Here is a 12,652-nt window from a genome sequence, read left to right on the forward strand (position 1 = left end):
CTGCAGAGCCTTCCTGACTGCAGTGTGTACAGTTATACCCCTGATTTATTGCTCTACTCCCAGTTTTACTTCAATCACATTTTGTAACACTGAAATTTATTCTCTGCATACTTCATTTGATGTCTGTCTAACTGGGCCTATTAACACCTTGCATCATTTGAAGTTTCACTGAACAAGTGCAATGTGATTGTTCATTTTTACTCCAATTGTCCCATCAGGGTATTTAACTTCCAGGGCCATGTGATTTTAAACCCAGAATTAAATTCTGGATCTGAAACACACTACAAGCAGAGTAACTACAGGAACTCCAAATTTAGTATTTATGTAAAAAATATCACATATTTACTGGACAGTATATTCCAGTGCATTGACAAATCCATATCTGTTAGGTTTTTGCTGTCTGAGTTTCCAAGAAACACAAACAGTCCCCGCTGATCACTGTGGATAAAAATTACCAAGGGGAATGTATCTCATAAATATTTCCATTTTAATTGATTATTCAATGCTGAGTTAACATTATGAAACCATGTAGGTACTGTGTGCAAAGAAGTTCTGATACTATCCTGATACTAAATGACATGTTGAAAAAATAATGTTAGTCCAAAATAAATCAAATGTCCATGATTGCTGTAGATGGTCGGCCAGTTCAGGAGAGTATGAGTGTCACCGTCTAACCTTCCTTCATTCTAGTCTGTGGTCTTTGCTAACTCCAACGCTGTCCTCTGGATTTTCTGGCTAAAAGGCATCATGAAGTCATCAAAGTCCAGCTCGAGGGACAGGAGCTCTTTCCGTTTCTCTATCTTTGACATCAGCTGGCTGGTGGTAGGTGGCTTCCCCCAAACCTGAAGCAGACAGACAAGTCACCTAAGGCTAAAGAGTGACAATTAGTCAGTAGGTTGATGACAACCATAGACCTACTAGAAAATGAAAAATACCAACTGATTTTAAAAGTCAACATTGAAAAGCTTTAAACCTGCATCCTACATAATGACCATCAGGGGGAGACTCCACTGATTGTACAAAGAACTCAGATTGTATTGAAGCCCATTTGAATATGGCCTTACTGTGCTTCTCACTTGAGTTATAACGTTGGTCTTTACAGCCTAACATGATGCTTATTTTTTTTAAATGATGGTCTCATTTAGACGTGTGGGCATCACTACTATCAGAATAGAGTATAGGGCAAGTCAGACCCACCTCACTCCTCCTCAGCTCCAATTTCTCTTTCAAACCCAAGATGTCTACCAAATTGCAAAGTGGAGAAGATTTTCACCCACGATCATGTGGGATCATGTAATGTGTTGCCATTTGCTTATGGCAACTTATGTACACCAGTGGGAAAATTGAAGAAATGTCAGAAGTTTCTTTTCCATACTGTGGCTTCTGCAGCAGCCTAACACTAACAATGACCTGATACCGATATTACCACTTCCTCTACCACTTATCCGTAATGGGACAGGGGGTGGGGTTAGGGTTAGGGAGTTACGGGGTACACCCTGGACAGGTCGCCAGTCCATCACAGGGCCAACACACAGAGACAGACAGAGACCAACAACCACTCACACTCACTCAGACCTACAGGCAATTTAGAGGGAGGAAACCCATGTAGGCACAGGTAGAACATGCAAACTCCACACAGAAACCGACCTTCTTGCTGTGGGGCAACAGCGCAAACCACGATATGGATATCCTGCAGCAGATATTACAGGATTCTGAAATGGCAGCACTACATACCGTCTTTGGCCTGAAAGTGATATCCTTATTGTTGGTTTTCCCTGTAGTGATCCTGGTGTTTTGTAGGACGATGCTATTTGAATTCCTCTGAGAGGTCTTCGCTGCTGTTGAAGTTGACATGTTTATGTGCACTGTCCCTTCTGCAGCAACACCCTACAAAAGAACACCAGATTTTCCTTAGTTGAGTTGCTACAATTTCTGAGCTGAGCTAAGACAACCAGATACATCAAAACTGTATGTTGCCAAAAAATTTAAAATTTGTCACTTTGAAGATTACCAATTTGACACATTGGCAAATTGGTTACAAAATACTAGGTTACTGTAGAAACTGCACTTGATGCACAGATAACATAAAACTTCTTAACAGCAATATTAATTATCAGGCAAATAGGCCAGTGCCAGTGGTCTGTAGATCAGCAGAACAGTTATTTTTTCAGGGTAAGCTATTCAACAAATAAGCAACATATAGAAAATGTTTTTCTTATTTTACTTTGGACAGATTTAGAGAGTTCAGCTACCCTCCAAATCTTTCGTACTAATGAAGCACTTGGATATTTGAATTGTCAAACATATAGCACTTAAGACTCATACAAAAAAGGAAATTACAAAGGACGATAGCTAATGTCATAGCTATTACTTCCCTTGCCTGTAGATGTTGTTCCTCCAGAGGTTTGTAACTGCATTTCTGACATGCTGCTGTCGTGGCTCTTCTGCCTGGTTGGACTAGAATTGAAAGCCCTAGATGATATTGGCTAGACTTGGTTTAAATTGTTTTGCATCATACCATGTCTTTGTTCCAGCCACTTTGCTTTCAAATAATCTAATTTCAAAAACAGTTCTCAATTCTGGAAGCCAAAAACCTAGTTTAATGGACAAACCACTGGCTGTTAATACTTCCACAGATTAGATCTATTGTGTATGTGTGGGTTTTTTTTTTCCCAGCCTCTGCACCGCCTAAAGACAGGGCAAGTAGTTTTCAGGTTGTCCATCCATCTTTTCCATTCTTGAGGACACTATATTAAGGGAACATGGAACATTAGGGTTTGTCACTTGTGTTCTGGGGTCTGTAGGCATGGGCAGTTCCTGTCCACTTCTATATTTCAATAGCATCTTCACAGAATTACTCCAAATTTGGCACAAATATTCACTTGGACTGAAGGTTGACCCGATTAGATGTTGGCACTCAAATAGTGACCTCATAAAACATGGTTTTGGTGTTGATATCTCAGCAACCCCCTTAAAGGATTTCATTAAAATTGCCACAAATGTGCAATGCTACTAAAGGATGATTTTTTTTTTTTTTTTTTTTTTGATTTTGTCAATCAAAAATCATAGGTCAAAGGTCAAGATCAGTGTGAATGAAAATAACTGTTTTTAGCCATTACCCAAGACTTCACAAAGCAATTATTGAAAAGGGTTAGACAACATATACAACATATAGGACCCTGGAGGCAGTTTTTGTTTATTTGTCTTTCACCAATAGAACCTTACACTAGCCATTGTAAGGCTGTGATAAGTATATCTCTGGGTCACAAGTTCAAAGCCGTGAGGGATTTCAACATTGAAAGGAAAGGTAGCTATTTTGATTTGAGGGTGCATACATTTTTCAAAGTGACGGACCTGCTCATGAGTCGCAGTGGACAGAGGTTTAATGGGCTAAACACTTTCTTGTGTTAGAGAGGGATTTCCTGCTGCTCTCCTGAGAATTACTATCATAATTGTTTATCATTGGCAGAAAACAGGAAAGGTGCAAGGGCTCTTTTCCTGAGCTTTCTTCTTTAAATCAGCATAAATGCTAGAAGGGTAGACAGCTCCATTTTACACCTGTGTGAAATTTATTCTGCTTGATTCTTTCTTGCTCCTTGCACTGCTGCTTGCAGCTACACTGATGAATTTGGACCACAGCACCACCTGCTACTTTTAGTTTTAATGACAAAATGTAATGCATTTAGTCTAATGGTGGCCTGGTATAGGAAATGCAAATTCAAGCTGCAGCAGTCTAGTTGTAACATAACACATCTGGTCTAATTTGCTTTACAAGTTAGTGTGTTATAGTCACCAGATCTCTTTACAGGCTTGGGTTTCTCATGCTGAATAAAGAGGCTACGGTAAACACAAGGACATCACTTAAAGGTCAGCTGCTGTTGTACATCTAAGAACACAGGATCAGTGGTAGAGAAACAAATGCAGGAAGAAATCAAGGAAAAGGAAAACTGCCTATATTGCCAAGATTATTTTTGTAAATATATCTTATTTAGCTTTGTGGATGAAAATGAGTGAGGAAGGAATAGTATACCATTTTCATTTTACATACATGCAATACACAAAAAAATGAAAGCATGAAAAGTCTGAAGCCATGAGATTTTAATAAGTTTGGAGCGGGCGAGTGAAAAGATTGGACTGCTAAAGAGTTACTTTGGTACCTTTCCTTTAGCTGATTTTGGTTTTTGAGCTTTGCCCTTCTTCCCCTTTGCTCCTTCTTTTGGTTTAGGCTGAGAATCCATCTTGTCTTTGACCAAATCAATAATCCTTGAGTCTGCAAAAGCTCTAGCGATGTCAAGGCAGTTTTGCTCTGAAGAGAAATAAGTCAGTCAGTAAAATGAAGTCAGCTATAAAAGATTAACAACTTGGTACAGTAACTGCAATTTATTTGTTAACAGAACTATTTATTAGTTGTTGGTTCATTAAACAAATTGAAAAAGTAACTGAAGGCCAACAATATCAAAATTTTATGTAACCCAGTTCAATTATTTCCAGATGTAGTTAGATGATGTCTTAGTTTCTTACAAATGTACATCATAAAACATTTCATTGAACTTTGATATATTTTAGATGTACAGGCAAACCTTTTTTGTTTTCCGCATTAACACTGGCACCCGCCTTGATGAGGAAGTCCACACAGGAAGGTCGAGAGCTCTTGATGGCCCTCATGAGAGGAGTGCCTCCATTGAGTGCTCGAGCATCTATGCTGGCCCCAGCCTTCACCAAAAGATCTATAAGTTCCACTTGACCAGCATGAGCTGCATGATGGAGTGGTGTCCAGAAGAACTGGTCACACACGTTTACATCAGCCCTGTCAGGTAAAGTTCAAAACATGGTCATTTAAAGATTTTTTTTTTATATACCCCATTTACGTGTTTTAGTCACAATCTTTTATTCCATTTTTCGCATTAGCAATTAGTGTATTTACAGTCAGGTAACTAACTTCTCTGTGTAGCAGCTAATCCCAATTGCCTCCCAAATGACTCATACTTAAACAATACTCAGTGACTCACTTTCACTCTCCCATAGCCATATCAGAGCTGTGTAGAGACACTACAAGCCAAATCACAGTAAAAGTGTTCAACTTTCAGTGTGTTGGCTTTTATTGTGAAGCAATCACAGGAAACACAATGCACTTGTTCCTGATGTTAGCACAGCTTTGCTTCTGTCTCTAAACTAAGAAAACTAAAGGTGTCATCAAATCAGCTGAAATCTTAAAAGATTATAAATTTACATTACATAAAACTTTACTATCTGTATTGATAAAATTGTAAAATCTAAGTTTTTAAAGTTTGCTGAGTTTCTAAAACCAGAAGGAATAGAAGAATTAGGGAAGTCAGGAGTTTTCTTACCCCCTGCTGAGGAGGTAATGAGCCACCTCATAGTTGCCACTGGAGGAGGCTACCATTAGCGGGGTTTTGTAAAACTGATCCTGGACATCCACAGGAACACCCTGACTGAATGCGAGGTCCAAAGACTCCAGATCCCCACTTTTCACACAGTAGTTGATGTTAACGTACACCTTCTCAGGCCTCTCCATGTACCATCCCGAGTCATTCATTATGGGATGTTCTGGGGGGTGATCACGGTTGAATCGACGGATGTCTGAGTGGTTGTAGTATGTCTCAATCATGAAGTGAGGCGGCCCTCCATCTGCTCGCCGCGGCATGAGCTCTGGTGAGAGGGTGCAGATGGGCAATGGCAGAACAAATTTACCTTTTTTCTTCTTGCCTCCTTTTCCTCCTTTCTCCCCCTTTTTCTTCTTGGGCATGTAAGAGGATAGGAGGAAAGCTTTCTTGATGTACTTAACACCTCTGAAGAAATCATTAATGTTGATAACCCCCTCTTTTTCCTTTTCATGAGCTGAAATGACTGTTTGGACCTGGTCGAGTTCAACTGGAGCGTTTAGTTCCTCCAACACTGAAATAAACACCTCTGCGGCAACTAGGTCTGATTCGTTCCCAAGGGCTTGACGTAGTTCAGTCTCATACTCATGAGACCAGTCATGGAGGGTCAGGGCCCAGAGATCTGACATGAGGCCAACTCCACTGTACTGGTTGCCTTTCCTCTGTTGCCTCTCAGCTTTCTTAAGCTCCTTGGCTGCTGCTTTGTATCCAGCTTCCTTGGCAATTTGACGTGGCAGCAAACCCTCCTGGTTCTTTAATTTGGGGTTACAACCTGAACACAGTGCACAGTCAAACATAAACACAAGCTTAAATTACTGAACAGAAATTTGGACAGTGTTTTCAGCTGTGTTGCCATTTCATTTGATTCCCTTGTGCTACAAGGATTACAATGCTGATACAATATGCAAATACATAAGGAGACCATTAGAGGTTTTGTGATGATCCTGTCATCAACAGGAAATTGAAAAATATCAGCAGCATTGTTAAAAACTATATTCACTGCATTGACATCAAGATGTTTATCATTAAATCAACTCTCTCACACCTCTCTGGGCCAGGAACTTGCAACAGTTAGCATTGCCTGTGGCAGCAGCGTAGTGCAGGGGTGTGCAGTCTTCAAGGTTAATCACACCCATGTCTGCTGAGTGTGCAGACAGCACCTGGATCACCTGGAAGACACAAAACACCAAAGAAAAACAAATGACAGTTATATAAAAAACACTTTCCACACTGATTTAGAAATTCAAAAAATGACAATCTTCAAGGAACAGAGAATTACTTACAACTATACATTATATTGTACTTGAAAGTCACATGGAATTAAATGAAAATTTCATATTGGATGATTTTTTGCAATTCATCACAAAAAAAGGAAAAAAAATGGACGATAGTTGTCATAAGATAAAATGCACCTCAAAAAAGCCCCCCATGGCAGCGTAATGCACAGCTGAGAGGCGTTTCTGATCTAGGACATTGGGGTCACCCCCACTCCTGAGAATGGCTCTCACAAGCTGCACAGAGCCTGCCTTGGCTGCCTCCATCAATGCTGTGACACCAGTTTTCTTTAGAGAGGAGAGAAGAGGAGAGGAATGGAGACAATGAGAGGGTTTGTCTTAGATTCAACGAACAGCGAGAGTGTTTTTATTCACACATTGCTTTCAGAGTACATTTCCCCCAGCTGTTTAATTTTTACCTGGTTGGTTGCATTGGGGTCTGTCCCACCATCCAACATGATGAGACACATTGGGATGCACTCCTGAGCCTTTTCACACATCAGCTGGAAGACATGAGTACCCTGTGCTGACACATTGTTGACATCTGCCTGGCATTTCAGCGCCATCTGCAGGCAGCGAGTGTGGCGCTTAGTGGGGTAGATACAGTAGAACAGCACACCTACAATGGGAAGAAGGAATGGCTTAAAGTTTAGCAGGAGTAACTGAGTCAATAAAATGGGGTATAAAATACTATTGATTGAAGAAATAAATAAACAAGATAAATAAAAAAATTAGAGGCACGCCCATATCAGCTTCATCAATTACAATTTAGTGCAGGTGCCTCTTAGTAATTCAGTTCTAATTCTCCCAGAGACGCTGAGCATGATTTTACACAGTACAATCACAGCACAGTACAATATCAATTTTTTCTATAAGCCTGCAACTGGCCATGAGTGAAAAGCAGCTGTGCTTCCTATGTGGATCCCTTTTCTTTGGATCTTTATTGCTGTCTTCTTTCAAAAAATGTTTTCAGGAATCCCCTGTTCACATAGACAAGGACTGCTTTTCAGTCTCCCCACTCAAAGATTAGACAAGCAAGTATGTGACACCCAGCTTGCTAGAGAAAAGGCTTGGCTGTGAATGTTGAGACTGGGCCAGGCAAGTCCTTTGAGAGAGCAAGGGGGATATCAGGTTACTCAGCTAGTTTCACAGGAGTGGATCACCACTAAGGGTTGATCTGTAATTAGATGTACCCACACCCTGACATACACCTACACAAAGTCATACCACACATATTGGTATGCAGTAGATGACACAAAAACATCATCATGCGGCAAAATCATGAGTGTGCACACACACAAAGACTTCTTTGCATGACTCTGGCCTTCTTGTTCCCACTGTCATTCGCAACCCTCTAAAAGGAATGCCATTTGTAGCAATTGTTTCCTGTACATGCTGTAATTGTGGTAATTATCACAATTGGTTTAGAAAGGTCCTGAAGAAGCACTTTAGACTGTCTGGTTGGAGTTGTCTGGGATTCAGCTTCCTCATCAATATCTAAACAGATGCACCATGCATTTTCATGAGTTGTAAGACAAAGCCAGGCATTCAGAATGAAACTGCTGGAAATACATTTGTGGAAGAAAAGCAGTTCTATGTCTTAAGACTAAGCCCACAAGTGTTTTTTGACCAAATATATAATATTGCATGTGGACTTTCACAAAAAAATCCAAAATATAGTTCAAAATATATTTTCTATTTAATGCAATATAAACTATTACTCTAAATGAGTTATAGCACTTTCAAATATTGTTTTGAAAGAGGAATTTAGAGGTAAGAGAACACGGTTGTTGATGCTAATAACATATGATGGCTACAATTGTTTGTATCATGACTTAATTCATTAATAACATCAAAAATATAAGCTTTATTTAAGAAATTTGAAGAAGCTCTTACGAACACTGGCATTTTTGACTGGATACTTTAAAATTACATCTGTATGCAGATGTTCACTTCAGACACTAGTGAGACAAAGTAATGAGACAGCAACACATTTCTCGCTTTAGATCACATTTCAATTCATTGCAATGCCTGCAACTGCTTACCTTTGCCTTCAGCATCTTGGAGTTTCAGGTTAGCATGGCTTTGTGCCAACAGTGCTACAATGGTGTCATTGCCCAGCTCAGCAGCTAACATGACTGGAGTGCGGCCCTTCTTGTCCTGAATGTCGGGTTGTGCTCCCTGAGAGAGAAGAAAGCTAACCAGATCTGGAAAGAGTCATGAAGAGATGGTAATCAGTCAAAAGGTTTTCGATACAGCTTATCAAACATTCTTTTAATGTAATTACACAAGTGCAATTGTCATGGTTGTCAGCAATGCCAAACAATACAATGCTTTATACTAAGCAATATCCCTTTCTGCCTCACACACTGTACTCCTTTCATTTATTAACATTACTGAAAAACACACTGATTTTTTATTCAAATATTGTAAGAATGCAAGAAAAAAACATAGTTTGGCTACTTTTTAAACATTTTATATAGCCGGCAATATACAACATCAGTCTGGACATTACTTAGAAACTCATCTAAACTAAGATTTTTTCAGAGAGACTATATGACCCATCTGATCAGGATTTATGAATCTGAAAAGTTTGGCTACCCATTTTCTGTCTTCCACAGCAGATCACAGAAGCATCAATTCACTACATCTAATCTAAAAGAGCAAGAAGGAGGCTGATTACCCTGATTGTTGGCCGAAACTGCCACATGCAGAGCCCCTATGCCATCCTGTGGCTCAGTCAGACTGATGAGGTTTTCAACTCCAAGGGTCAACATCTTCTTTATTTGCGTCTTATCGCCTTTGTAGACCCATTGCAACAGGCGGTAGATCTGGAGGACCTCCAGTCGACTTTTCGCTACTCTGCCACTCATTGTGGGGGCAGAGAAAGGCTTGTGAAAAGTAAGAAAAGGAGCCATAACTTCATGACCAATGCCCACGTGACCAAATGTAAGAGCAAATTAGTGGCACTTTTAAATACTGTATGGCCAAAATCACTCTATTGTATCAAATCAGACAATAATCAGCAGATATACGTCAGTCATTAAAAACTATCTGGCACTATTATTATTTTAACTTTGTTTGTAGATATAGCACCAAGAATGAAAAAGCAAAAGCATTACAACTCCATAGCAAGACACACAACACGGAGTGCAGTAGTAAAGCTAAATATTGAAATACAGTAAGGAGATGTTTAAAATATATAGTAAAAAAAAAAATCAAATAAGATTAAGTACATTTAAATTAAAATAAACGACCAACAATAAACAAACAACATCACAAAGGCTACTCTGTAAAAATGTGTTTTAAGAAGGTGATTAAAAATAAGTAAATGATTCGGAAAGCTTTATTTCCAGGTCCTTCCAAAGCCAATGGGCTCTTCAGATTTCACCTTGAACTAATTGGAGTAGCTAGAAGGACCGGGATAAATATATCTGATGTGCAGCCTTGAGCTAAACCCAGACATGCTAAAAGTGATCATTAATATCTTTTAAGTCAATTCTAAGACGACGGATCCAATGGAAAGGATCAATGATTGCAGTGGTGTCATGCACTGTAGTCAAGAGAGCATTTCAGTGCTGCTTCTTGCACGACTTTGACCACTATTTATTTATTTATTATTTTAAGCAGAGATAATCAAGTCTGCCCTTAAATGAACTCGCATCCAGTGACGTTTTCCGCTTTAACTCGTAGTTTAGCACATTTTAAACTAAGCTAGGTTGCTTCTTAATGGACGTCATCGTTCGAAGCGTTCGAAGTTTCTTTCTCCAAAAGATATATTTGTATATCATAAGCTGACATATTTTCACTCCTACTGAGCATTTAATCCTTCAACCGTGTTGTTCTTTCAAATGCAACATGACATATAAATCTGATTTGGTCTAAAAATCACTTTATATCGCTGAGTGAAGAGGAAGGGAAAACTCAGCGGTGCACCGGCAGTCACCGGTCCATCCTCATGTTGTTAGCTGTAGCCACCTGCCGTTTCCTGGACCGACAGTCGCTGCTTTACACGCTGGAAAAACTTCAAACTTTTACGTTATGTTGGCCACGTACCCGGCAACTCTGGACAGCGAGATTACTTTCTTGGCGACAAACTTTCTTCACAGGCCCTTTTAGTTTTTATTTTAAAGCACAACCTTTCACTTCGGACGAGGAAGCAAACGATCTCAGCTCCATAGCAACGGAACGCGTGAAAATCCCGGGAAGGACGAGTCAAGCTTCAGCGGGGTCGTGTGCTGCTTTCAATTTCAGGTGATGAGCTCGGAAATTTGAGAATTAGAATTCCAAACACGACCGATGGGCGCATCGCTATGATTTGCAAAGCAAAATATATTTGAAAAATATGTATACAACAATATCGCAATTTGTGTTACAGCTTTTTGTTGTAGTGTAATAATATGAATTATTGTTCTGAAATGTGATGTGGAACAATGTAGGTGGATTTCTGAGTGACTACTTAGTGCTAAGTATTCAACTCAACAAACCAAGCATCACACTGCCGTGTCTGAAGGCAGCACTGCGTTATATTCAGGTGACACTATGTCCTTTACATATATTAACAAAGACGGCAAAAGGTCAGAGGTCACTGATCATGGCAGTGAAATCCCAGCACCTTGTTTCAGAAAGATGCAGCACGTGTCCTCTATGTTGAGAAAGAGGGGTCATTTGTTCACAGAAGCACAAATCACATCATGAGCGGAAAAAATTTGATCCTCTCTATCCTCTGAGTGACACAGCATTAGTGACTGACTTGGGCAACCATGCGTGCCAAGAGTAGGATGATGAGGGGTGATGCATCCTTTTGAAGACCAGATGGGCTTCTTGACAATAAAGGAAGATTTTACTGCATGTTTAGGGTTAATTGGTTACTCGAAATTGCCCATAGGCATGACTGTGAACGATTGTCTGTTTCTGTGATAAACTGGCAACCAGTCCAGGACAGGTCGAAAGACAGAGAATCCCAGACCTGGACTAAAAGCTGGGTGACATACAGAGTCAGACCAGGTTTTCCTGAAGATGATGCCCCATAGACAGAGCAAGGTACTTGGTCATCAAACATGACAGTTATTTGCATTTTTGATTGTAAGTTTATGCCTGACTTTGATAAAGAGCCTATACTCAAAGCATATCGCGAAACACAATATTCAGTAGTGAGTATTATTTGTATGACACAGAACTTTTTCAGACAAAGCACGTCTGGACCAGAGCTGAGGCCATTTTATTTACAGAAACACAACATTCTCACCGAGCAAGCACTTGGCAACAGAGCAAGGAAAACTTTTTTTTTTTTTCCAGGAAGGAGCCGTTGGCAGAAGCAGGCTCATGGTGGAGGGCCATCTGCCCTGCATGGCAAAGAGAGAGGGAGAGAAGGAGGCTGGTGGGTGAACCAAATACATTACCTACTCCTCTGTTGTGTTGTAAAACACTGGAAATGCTGTTTGAATGCAGATGTGTTCTGTGGTAGAGTAAAAATATTCTCTTTCAAGTAAAAATCAATGATTTTAAGTTTGTGGTTTTCGTGTCGGTTTGAACATTGCTCCATGCACGCCAGCAGACTTGATGATTTTAACCAAACTAGGATAAAATGTCTCAAACACATGGAACAAAGACCCGTTTTCTTCCCAACAAAGTTTTGATTCTTGAAGCAGGAGCATGACATGACCTGAACTAAAGGTGTAAATTACAATCACATGTGAGAGCTTCTGGATGACTGGACATACCCTCTGCCCAAGCACACTGACTACTATTGCACTATTTTCTCTGTTGATTTGGATCTCTGCTCCTTCCTGTAGACCATGAGGGTGGCTTCCTGATGTGTTGCCAGCAATCATCATACTCCCCCAGGAAGAAAAAAAAAAGAACATGACATGAGATTACCAGACAGTTCCACCATACTGTCAATAGCACAGTTGTGTTCATTGTGTGTTGTCTGAAATGTTGTTTTCACCAGACTGAGTGTGTTTCTAGCTCCAG

General features: G+C 40.0%; 1 protein-coding gene across 1 annotated transcript; it reads right to left on the reverse strand.

Annotated features, from left to right (window-relative positions):
- Window positions 1-537: 537 nt before the first annotated feature.
- Window positions 538-10,841, reverse strand: ankef1a (ankyrin repeat and EF-hand domain containing 1a). Its single transcript, XM_029497120.1, has 11 exons — window positions 10,733-10,841; window positions 9,360-9,567; window positions 8,722-8,883; window positions 7,096-7,295; window positions 6,815-6,964; window positions 6,448-6,571; window positions 5,349-6,174; window positions 4,581-4,807; window positions 4,158-4,306; window positions 1,735-1,887; window positions 538-842 (listed from the first exon to the last, which is right to left on the reverse strand). The coding sequence occupies exons 2-11, from the start codon at window positions 9,547-9,549 to the stop codon at window positions 687-689; spliced, it is 2,337 nt and encodes a 778-aa protein (XP_029352980.1). The 5' UTR covers window positions 9,550-9,567; window positions 10,733-10,841; the 3' UTR covers window positions 538-686.
- Window positions 10,842-12,652: the final 1,811 nt, after the last annotated feature.

This window comes from Echeneis naucrates, chromosome 24 (assembly GCF_900963305.1).
Source record: "Echeneis naucrates chromosome 24, fEcheNa1.1, whole genome shotgun sequence".
In the NCBI taxonomy this organism is placed as follows: Eukaryota; Metazoa; Chordata; class Actinopteri; order Carangiformes; family Echeneidae; genus Echeneis; species Echeneis naucrates.